The sequence below is a fragment of the Rhagoletis zephyria genome, unplaced genomic scaffold (assembly GCF_001687245.7).
Source record: "Rhagoletis zephyria isolate East Lansing unplaced genomic scaffold, Rhagoletis_zephyria_1.1 Rzeph_scaffold_00060, whole genome shotgun sequence".
NCBI classification, from domain to species: domain Eukaryota; kingdom Metazoa; phylum Arthropoda; class Insecta; order Diptera; family Tephritidae; genus Rhagoletis; species Rhagoletis zephyria.
Window position 1 is genome coordinate 364,123 of NW_016157144.1, and position 11,295 is coordinate 375,417.

An 11,295-nucleotide genomic window follows, 5' to 3' on the forward strand; every position below is an offset into this window, starting at 1 on the left:
CAAAGACGCCTTGTAAATTATCCTTTGCTTATTTCCACTATTTTCATTTTTTGTTATGGGATCGTCGGTTCGAATCCTACTGAAAGAAGTCTGATGAGGAAATGTGGTGATTTCCGAAATAGCTATCACTTCTACCATTTTTTCAAATTATTGTTGCTTTTCCACAATAAATTTTCATTTAAAAAATGGCCTCGAGCTCATTATAAAATTGTTGAATATAATTGTTAAAAGGCCAAAAAATAACAAAAAACAAATAACTTAAGGACGAGCACACCTAAAAGTTAAGCATTCTAAAAATAGAATTATTAGCACAAACCAACAAAACCAACAACCACATGATCAAGTGAATTGCAGCGGAATAGCTGCGCTTGATTGTGTTGGCATAACAAAAATGAAAATAGTGGAAATAAGCAAACGATAATTTACAAGGCGTCTTAGCACGGTGCATAGGCAACTGGCTGAGTCAGTGGGATCGTCGGTTCGAATCCTACTGAAAGAAGTCTGATGAGGAAATGTGGTGATTTCCGAAATAGCTATCACTTCTACCATTTTTTCAAATTGTTGTTGCTTTTCCACAATAAATTTTTCATTTAAAAATGGCCTCGAGCTCATTATAAAAATTGTTGAATATAATTGTTAAAAAAGGCCAAAAAATAACAAAAAACACATAACTTAAGGACGAGCACACCTAAAAGTTAAGCATTCTAAAAATAGAATTATTAGCACAAACCAACAAAACCAACAACCACATGATCAAGTGAATTGCAGCGGAATAGCTGCGCTTGATTGTGTTGGCATAACAAAAATGAAAATAGTGGAAATAAGCAAACGATAATTTACAAGGCGTCTTAGCACGGTGCATAGGCAACTGGCTGAGTCAGTGGGATCGTCGGTTCGAATCCTACTGAAAGAAGTCTGATGAGGAAATGTGGTGATTTCCGAAATAGCTATCACTTCTACCATTTTTTCAAATTATTGTTGCTTTTCCACAATAAATTTTCATTTAAAAAATGGCCTCGAGCTCATTATAAAATTGTTGAATATAATTGTTAAAAGGCCAAAAAATAACAAAAAACAAATAACTTAAGGACGAGCACACCTAAAAGTTAAGCATTCTAAAAATAGAATTATTAGCACAAACCAACAAAACCAACAACCACATGATCAAGTGAATTGCAGCGGAATAGCTGCGCTTGATTGTGTTGGCATAACAAAAAATGAAAATAGTGGAAATAAGCAAACGATAATTTACAAGGCGTCTTAGCACGGTGCATAGGCAACTGGCTGAGTCAGTGGGATCGTCGGTTCGAATCCTACTGAAAGAAGTCTGATGGGGAAATGTGGTGATTTCCGAAATAGCTATCACTTCTACCATTTTTTTCAAATTATTGTTGCTTTTCCACAATAAATTTTCATTTAAAAAATGGCCTCGAGCTCATTATAAAATTGTTGAATATAATTGTTAAAAGGCCAAAAAAATAACAAAAAACAAATAAATTCTCAAAGATAATGGGAGCTGTCGGGCATAGTAACCATGGGCGCATCTATGTCAGCTTCTGGTTGAATTGTTTAACCATAACCTCCTATGCCTGAAGAACTGGTTCTCAATCCAATTAATGCAATAACAGCTTCTTCCAAGCCATTGAAAACATGCACTTTGTTGGGTCCACCACCTGTTGCGCTTGCTTCTGCCTTAAGGATTATAGGCCTTACTAAGTATAATTCTCCTTTCTGCGTTGCCGGAGAAGAGCTGCTTCCGGACCCAAGTTTCTCGGTAAGGGGCAACAAACATTATTTTTTGTTCGTTCATATAAAGCAGTGGATAAAAATATACGTATATACGAAAGGCGAATCTGTGTGTTTAAAACAGACGTTCCCAAACTTTTTATTTTCGTAGACCCCTTTCATAAATTTACTTCTTTCGGTGCCCCCCTGTTGTTATAATTCCAACAGATTCCCAAAGCTCGTAAAAAAATGTGAAGATTACATGTAACGACGTAAATTTCATCGCGGGTGAGTTTCAAAACTAAATTCGGAGTGGCAAAAATAACAATAAAATATTTTCGTTTGGAAATTTTAAAAAACAGAGCTCGTAAAGATATCAAAGTACTCCCTCGCTCTGAGGAGTTATATTTTTAAGAGCACTCCGTGCGCTTGCGTAATTTACATTATCTTCACCATAAACTCCTCACACGTTCGGCTCACTCATGAATTTGCGTATTTGTAAGACAGTTTATTTGTGTTGATGGCATCATTTTTATTTGTATCGCTCCGAGTGATGCGAAAGCTCAAAACTTAAAACAATAAAACCGCAAAGCTTTTTACGCCAAACTCCGCCATACTTTAAATTCAGAAACTGACATTAGGGAAAAAACCGAATCTATAAAAATCGATGACAAAAAACCAAGCAAGCAAGAAGCACCAAAAATGTTTCACCGTCTCATCCTCTGCAAGGCAGGATGGCCAAATGGAGTTGTCATTTACGTTTATCACAGTCAGGTGTTTGTGGCACCTGAAGTGTCCAGTCAGCAGTTCTAGAAGTTGTCTGCAGTCCTGTCTGCTCATTGAGAGCAGAAAACTAGATAGACCTACCGAGATTGTAGGCAAAATAGGTTTTGCCCACCTGCAGCCCCTCGATACCTTCTAGTCATTGCTGAGCGAAGTATTCACCCAGTTTCTGATGGTGGCTTCGATGGCCGAAGTGTGGAGGAATACCTGGTCTGAGCCAACTGTAGCCAAAACGTCAGATGTCTCATTGCCACGCACTTCTGAGTGACCTGGCACCCAGAATAAAGAAAGCTCTTGATGTTTACCAACGTAATTTAGTCGGATTTGCATTGCCGAACTAATTTGGAAGTACTTAGATAGAAGGCTGGCCAATGCCTTAAGTTCAGCTTGGCTGTCACTGCAGATAAATAAACTGCTTCCCCTCCACCTATTTTCCACCACGTAGTCCATGGCTTTGAGGATTGCAAATACCTCAGCCTGGAACACCAAAGCATATTCCCTAAGAGAAAAGTGAAGTTTATCCCCATTAACTTCGAAAAAGACGCCAGATCCTGGCCCAGAATCAGTTTTGGAGCCATCAGTGAAGATTCGACAATGTGTGAGTTCGAGCTCAGTGTTGGAATTAAACCAGTATTCAGCTCAGGTAACTCAAAATTATAGAATCTCTTCAACAAAGGTAATAGTGGCCTACTATCCTGCAGCATTGAAAAGACACAAGTGCTCAAAGCACTGCCGCCAGCAATTTACGCCTAGCCCCGCTCAGTGTAATACCAACATCCGTTTCTTTTTAGTGTGCAGGTGGCCTTTAAGGCTTCCCTACGTATGAAAGCACAAAGTGACGGTAAGTGCAGCTGCGCGACCAATCAAAAAAATTAACGTTATATATAGAGGCTATCAAGCAACCATTTCGTTTATTTACTATCGAAACCAGATACATTTTCGTGGACCCCCACTTACAACTCGTGGACCCCAATAATATTTTCACGCCAACGCAGACCCCCGTCGAGTCTCCCGTGGACCCCTGGGGATCCACCTGGACCACTTTGGGAATCACTGGTTTAAAAGAAGACCACTAATATTTCCTGCAAACACACATCGATTTATATCTTTTATCTCGCTTCCGACACAGAATTGTTTTCGTACAAAATTACGCAAAAAAGCTGTCAATTTCTTACTCGCTCGTTTTTAGTTATTCCATTGTTACGAATTTCGAAATTTCGAAAATACGATTCGGATTGCAGCATACTATTTCTACGATTCGTAGCAAAATCCGAATACGAAAGAGTTGCTGAATAGGGGTGTTATATTTTTGTTTTGTTCTTTTTCTACTCCACTGGCTTTTACTTGATCGGAATATTTCCTATAAAAAATTTCCGATATTCGGAACGCAGAACATCAAATTTCCGATAGAACATCAAATTTCCGAATAGGATCGAAATGTAGAACAAGGCGGAATCGGAAATAATATCCGATTGTCGGAATGCAGAACACCAACAAACGGAAACAAATCCGATTCCGATTCGAATCGGACTGCAGAACAGGGCTGCATATGCGTAATTTCGGTATTTCCTCATATGCATTATTTCGGTGTTCAACCGAAATTGTGCATGTATGCATTACTTCATTTATTTTTCAATGCATTATTTCCCTTTTAAAACGAAAGTATGCATATGCATAATTTCGGTATTTGGATAATTTACTTTTTTTCTAATATGAATTAATTCTACTTAGGAAGGATTATAATCCCTAGCGAGGCCGAAGGCCGCCCACGCAAAAAAAAATTCTGTGCAAAATTACCTCCGCCCTCCTTTTCCAGCAACACAGAAAGTAGAATTCTACTTAGTAAGGGTTATAATCCCTAAGCGCGGCCAAAGGCCGCCTACGCAAAAAGAAGTTCTGCGCAAAAATACTTCCGCCCCTTTTTTCCGGCAACACAGAAAGGAGAATTCTACTTAGTACGGGTTATAATCCCTAAACGCGGCCAAAGGCCGCCTACGCAAAAAGAAGTTCTGCGCAAAAATAATTCCGCCCCTCTTTTCCGGCAACACATAAAGGAGAATTCTACTTAGTGAGGGTTATAATCCCTAAGCGCGGCCGAAGGCCGCCTACACAGAAAGAAGCTCTGCCCAAAAATACTTCCCCCCCTCTTTTCCGGCAACACAGAAAGGAGATTTCTACTTAGTAAAGGTTATAATGCCTAACCGCGGAAAGAAGTTCTGCGCAAAAATACTTCCGCCCCTTTTTTCCGGCAACACATAAAGGAGAATTGTACTTAGTAAGGGTAACAATCGCTAAGCGCGGGCGAAGGCATTCTTTCGGTTTTTTTCCTATGCATTATTTGGGTTTTGAGTCCAAACTGTGCATGTATTAGGGCTGCCAGACGTCCCAGTTTTCCCGGACATGTCCCGGTTTTAGACTATTTGTCCCGGTGTCCCGGTCCAACCTTAAAANATTTTCCCGAGTTTTGCACAAAGTTTAGAAATTTTATTTTTATGTTTTCTGATGTATTTAGTATAAACTGTATTTTTATAAGGAACAAAAAAGGTACATGCGTTGAGAAAAATTCTCGTGCTTTAGTTGTGATAAATTGTTTTGTTTTGCTGGTGTACGTTGTAATGATCTCATGATCTCATGTTTTTATGTTTTTGTTTTTATTTGTCAAAATAAAATTTTACTACATCCTTTCGTACGTAATTTTTGTCGAAACGAAAGGCAAGGGAGCGAGAGGCCTCTCCCCCCCCCTTAAGTGTCCCGGTTTGGCAACAGAGATATCTGGCAGCCCTAGCATGTATGCATGNTATGTACCTAAATACGTTAAAATGACATGCACAGAGTTTTACAATTATATTATTATTGTATTTAATTTTTTTCTTTCGTGAGACCTAGATTACTTATAAGTCCCGTGCCGTACAAAATTATTGGCTCGGAGACTCTTTCATCTGATCACAATTTCTAATCAGATCTTTTAGAAAAATTTTGAAAATGTAGCTTTTGAGCCAATTAGTAAAGTGCAAATCTCAAGTTACCAGAAAATTTCGTTGATTTTTTGCAATTATTAATTTTTTGCTGACAGTGTCTTCCACATACAAAAAAAGGTCGAACATAGTTTGTATGAAAGAAACTCTCAGTAAAAACAATACCAAAAATCAAATAAAATTGTATGGGCTGCAAAACTTCATTTTCAAAATTTTTATAAAAAAGTCTGAATAGAAAGTTGCGAATTTGTATGCAAATTTATTGCATTTTCCCGAGTTTTGCACAAAGTTTAGAAATTTTATTTTTATGTTTTCTGATGTATTTAGTATAAACTGTATTTTTATAAGGAACAAAAAAGGTACATGCGTTGAGAAAAATTCTCGTGCTTTAGTTGTGATAAATTGTTTTGTTTTGCTGGTGTACGTTGTAATGATCTCATGATCTCATGTTTTTATGTTTTTGTTTTTATTTGTCAAAATAAAATTTTACTACATCCTTTCGTACGTAATTTTTGTCGAAACGAAAGGCAAGGGAGCGAGAGGCCTCTCCCCCCCCCTTAAGTGTCCCGGTTTGGCAACAGAGATATCTGGCAGCCCTAGCATGTATGCATGACTTCGTTTTTCTCATATGCATTATTTCGGTTTTCAAACGAAAGTGTGCATATGCATAATTTCGGTGTTTTTAATATGCATTATTGCGGTCTTCAACCGAAACTGTGCATATATGCATTATTTCGGTTTTCAAACGAAAGTGTGCATATGCATAATTTCGGTGTTTTTAATATGCATTATTGCGGTCTTCAACCGAAACTGTGCATATATGCATTATTTCGGTTTTTTCATATGCATTATTTCGTATGCACAGTTTCCATATGCACAATTTCAGGGTGCCCATGAATTTGGCTTTAAACATATCTGTGCTTTAACTTTTAAATATTTCAGAAATCCGCATATTTAAATTTGCTTAAGTATTATGCAATGGAAACGAGTTATTTTTCCTATGGTTTGATTATACATAAATACCATCGATGTTGTGAATGTGAAATTCTAAACATCCCCGGATGTGAATTCAATAATTTATGTAAGCAAATTAAGTGACTAAAAGTGGAAAAGTTAGTAATTTTTAATAATGCTTATTTTATTTAGTACTTGAATTAAAAAATTGGAACATTATATTTAATGAAAAGTAATGCTGCTGCCTTTTCTGGTTACAGCCTGTTTCTTAAAAAGTCGTAAATCAAACTAGCCATTTAATAAGTGCTCGCTCGAGGCGACAAACTCGAAAATATTTTAGATTCTTTTCGACCACCAGATGTGTCAGCTTTTTTCAAAAAATTCTTCATTCGCAGCGTTTTTCGATTTTCCGTAATTCATTTTCAGCCCAATTCTTAATACTCATACGACTTACCAGTCGCTTTACTAACAAAAACTTGGTTGCAACTTACTTCAACGTATCTGCAGGATGATGCACACAATTCAATTCGGCCGGAGCTGTAGGTCACCAGTGAATTCTGCAAATGGAACGGTTCATCAAAAAAGTCAAAATAATAGGGGTATTCTCGTAGTCGTGTACGATGCACGGATTGCACGAAATGCAAAAATACTATTCCAAATTTGGAAGAGTACGAGAGTACCCCATTGCAAAATGGTAGCATGCATAGGTAGCAAACAGCGAAATTCTGTATCAAAAACAATAACAAGATACAGCAAAAATAAATAAAATAAAATAAAACTTTTTAATATATCACGCTTTTATAAATGGACTAAAAATCAGAAAATAATATTTCTCAGTCCCATTGAATGACTTTTGATAACTTTTGATTTTAAAATTTTAGCAAAAGTTATTATAAACTATTTATGATATTGAGAACGAAAAACATGGAGCGCATGCAATACAAAGCATTAGATTTAATTGACAATAGTCAAACTACATAACATAGACCTCAAATTTCTACAGAGAAAGTACAAGTTTGAGATCGATTTTAAGCGGTCGTTATTCATATATCCACATACATACATATATTACCCTTCATTTCAATTCAGGTCTATCACATGCGCCCCGGGCTCTTCATTTACAATCTCATAAATTGCTTATAATGACTTTCGCTAAAATTTCAAAATCAAAAGTTGTCAAAACAAATTCTATGGGACTGAGAATATTATTTTCAAATTTTTAGTCCATTTATAAAAGCGTTGTATATTAAAAAGCTTTTTATTTTATTTATTTTCTACTTTTTAGTCTTGTCCGTATAAAATTTTGCAATAGATATTAAAATAATTCAACTTGCAGTGAAAAGAGAACAGAAGACTATGCAAGCAAAATGTTTTGTGCTCACGTTGAGTATATACATACATATGTACATACATATTCGTTACTCTTACACCAGGGGCTAACACTTTGGGGGCACACACTCACCACTAGCTTTGAACCTTTTTTCTAAATAAAACTGGAGAACCTTTTGGTTGGTAGTTAGCGGGGTTGTAGCGCAGAATACGCCTTGCCGGCTTGGTAATCGCACAGATTGTGTTTTATTTTATGTTGTGTTGTAATTCATGTGTGTGTGTATGTGTAAGTACAATTCATATGTATATGTGTGTGTGTAGGTGTATTATGTGTACGTGGGTGGAACGGGCCGTCGTGAGTAGGCGATTAGGCAGGGTTGCTGCTGTTCACCGGAGCCATTCACGATCGAAAAAAAAGGGGAACGGCCGAATTCATTTAGCCATCCCGACCCCCCTAGGCGAGTCTTCAGCCTAGGATTTGCTGGAGTAGCTACAGGGTCTCTACTACGTTGCGTAGTCCGGTTGCACGACGGGGACGTTACGTAGGCTGGTGCCGGCGATGTGTGACCGCTGGAGCGCGATATCGAGCCCCAGGATGGTTCCAAGTGTGGTGGCCCTGTTGTACTGGTGGTCGCCGCGATCGTGCTGTACTGCTGTCGTGCGGCCTCCGCCGCCCCTGGTTGCGTGGCACTGGCGTCTCGATCATCGGACGTCCGGACATGCGGTGCAACAGCGTGTCATGCGGTCTGTCGCATAGTTGGCACCTGATGGGGGAGTCGCACTCCCTCGTTGCGTGGGATAGCGCCAAGCAATTAAGGCAGTACCCATGCGCTTGCGCGACTTGCTGGCGCTTCGGCGGCTGCATACTCCTAAATATGGAGCATAGCGGGCATCGTACGCCATGCATTTCTGCTGAGATCCTTTGTGGAAGCTCAGCACGGGGTGGTGCCGTCGGAGCGGCGGCGGGACGAGGCGTGACGTTGCGTGGCGCTGCAGCCGGGGCTGATGCGGTACGTGGCGCAGCAAAACGCGGAGCCGCTACTGCCGGTGCTGCTGAGCGGTGCACGGTGATTGCCGAACGGAGGGTTGCGGCTTCATGCATTTCCACGTCCATGTTAACCTACATTAGGGGAGAACGGACTTTAGTATAGCATAGGTGTAAGCAGTTATGAACATGATTGCTAGTCGTAAGCCACTTGGTGTGAGTTCGAGGGTCCGGATTTAGGCACTTTTAATATTCTCGGTTTTTGTTACGTTTATTGCGGTTTGATGATTTTAGGTATCGGTATTCGTGCAACCGGTAGGAGAGGCGGTTGGAAGGAAACATAGCTTGACGAGGGGTCGAGTTAGTATGCCGCTTTGTGTACGGAGATCAACTACGCGGATATGACCGTCGGAGCCATGATATATTTTCTCTATACGGCCGAGTCGCCATCTTTCCCATCGATTTGTGAGTGATGGTGATTGCGGTTCTGGCTCGGGTATGGCCAGAAGTGGAGCTCCTCTGAGAAAATGCCCGGGAGTGAGGGCTGTGAAATCGGAGGGATCTTGCGAGAGGTTATTGATAGGCCGTGAGTTGAGAACGGCGTCAATTCGAGCAAATAGTGTGGTGAACTCTTCATAAGTAAATTTATAATTACCAGCGATTTTCTTGAAATGCGCTTTAAAGCTTTTTACGGCGGATTCCCAGAGTCCCCCCATGTGTGGAGCGCTAGGGGGAATAAATTGCCATAAATATGTGTATGTGTATCGCAATTAAATTTTTCCTGGCAGCTGTAAATGAACTAGCGCCGTTATTCAAGAAAAAATATTGTTTATTAAATTGGGCTCAGTTCGCTTTTTTGACTTGATTTAGGATACTTGTGTAAAATAAGTGAAACGATACAACTCACTTTGATATGTTCAAGGGCTTTGGGGTTTGTTGAGCTTAAACTATGTTGTGCTCTGCAGTGCCTGTGCTCCGTATACTGTCCTCCCTCGTTGACTTTGCGTCCTCGCTTCCTTAATGTGGCTGATTTGCCCAACGCTCTTCCTCACTTGTTGGTGATTAATTTGTTGTTAATTTATAAATTCTGTTGATATTTTTTTGAGCTCAAGGCCGGGTTGAAATAAAACAATCTGTTTTTGTTGCTTTTAAATCGTCTATATTTCGACTTCAGTCTGAAGTCATCATCAGGACTGCAATAAATATCTTAATTACAAAAATTGCATAAAAGACTATCAACATACTGTATATAAGCACAACTTACACATTCGGCTGCGCCTGGTAGACTAATGTGTGCAAAAATCAAAAGATTTAACAAACCAAACAATGAGACGAAATGGACATAAAAATATAAACAAATGAAAGAACAGTAATTGTAAACAAAAAATCATACAAACAACATTGCATTGGACGGCACACAGTACGACATAAATATGTATGCAAATCATCCAGCATTGCAATGTTATCATAGACGAAGTTCGGACACGGAACGAATAATAGACAATATTAGGCTTATTTGTTGTGCCTTAATATTATGTTTCGGTAGACATGTACACAGTTTTCAGTGTCTGTTTTGAAATTCATCCTTTTATCATTAGGGGTGTTCACAATGTGGAGCATTTCTAATATAAAGCGTTTGTGGTAATTTTTCTCTTCTTCTAAGACACTCCCATTATCAAATTCAATTTATAAATATTTTTTTGTTTTTCGCGCCCGAAATCTTTGGTTTATGTGTTAAATGTGAAATTTGCACGTCGCGCCCGTTTTAGTTTAGTAAATTATTTATGACTTTTGCTGCTTTTTGTTCACTTTTGCCCTTATTTTTGTATATTCATGTATTTTTCGTGTTTTTTCTATTCACTGTTTTGGTTTGTTTTTGAATAATTTAAATTTTTGTTTTTGTTTTTTTCAAAGGACCATCGTTACTCTTACACCAGGGGCTAACACTTTGGGGGCATACACTCACCACTAGCTTTGAACCTTTTTTTCTAAATAAAACTGGAGAACCTTTTGGTTGAACTGTTAACAAACTTTATTAAACTTAGTTAGCGGGGTTGTAGCGCAGAATACGTCTTGCCGGCTTGGTAATCGCACAGATTGTGTTTTATTTTATGTTGTGTTGTAATTCATGTGTGTGTGTATGTGTAAGTACAATTCATATGTATACGTGTATTATGAGTACGTGGGTGGAACGGGCCGTGGTGAGTAGGCGATTAGGCAGGGTTGCTGCTGTTCACCGGAACCATTCACGATCGAAAAAAGGGGGAACGGCCGAACTCATTTAGCATTTAGCACGAATTAATTTCATTTAAAGAAATGCTGCGTCATCCATTTCCGCTGTAGCGTATGTACTGCATATTTTTAGGCACAATATTTAACTTCCTCTGGCGGGGCGACGTGTAGAGTCTTCAAATACTGTGTCTTTGATATGATATCTACAACTACATGGGCGTAGCCAGAAGGGGGGGAGTCCTATACAAATTTTTTTTTTCAAAACCAATAACACTATGCGACAGTCAAAATCGGGATGGGATGAAACCAACG

General features: G+C 38.9%; 1 protein-coding gene across 3 annotated transcripts in view; it reads right to left on the minus strand.

The window, feature by feature from the left end:
- Nucleotides 1–11,295, minus strand: part of Chs2 (Chitin synthase 2) — a 261,613-nt gene that overhangs the window by 182,822 nt on the left and 67,496 nt on the right. The window contains exon 4 of one of the 3 annotated variants that reach the window (XM_017625143.1): nt 6,929–6,994. The exons of the other annotated variants lie outside the window; for them this stretch is intronic. Within the exon in view, the coding sequence (XP_017480632.1) occupies nt 6,929–6,994 (66 nt within the window). The remainder of the gene's footprint in view (nt 1–6,928; nt 6,995–11,295) is intronic. 3 annotated transcript variants of the gene reach the window in all.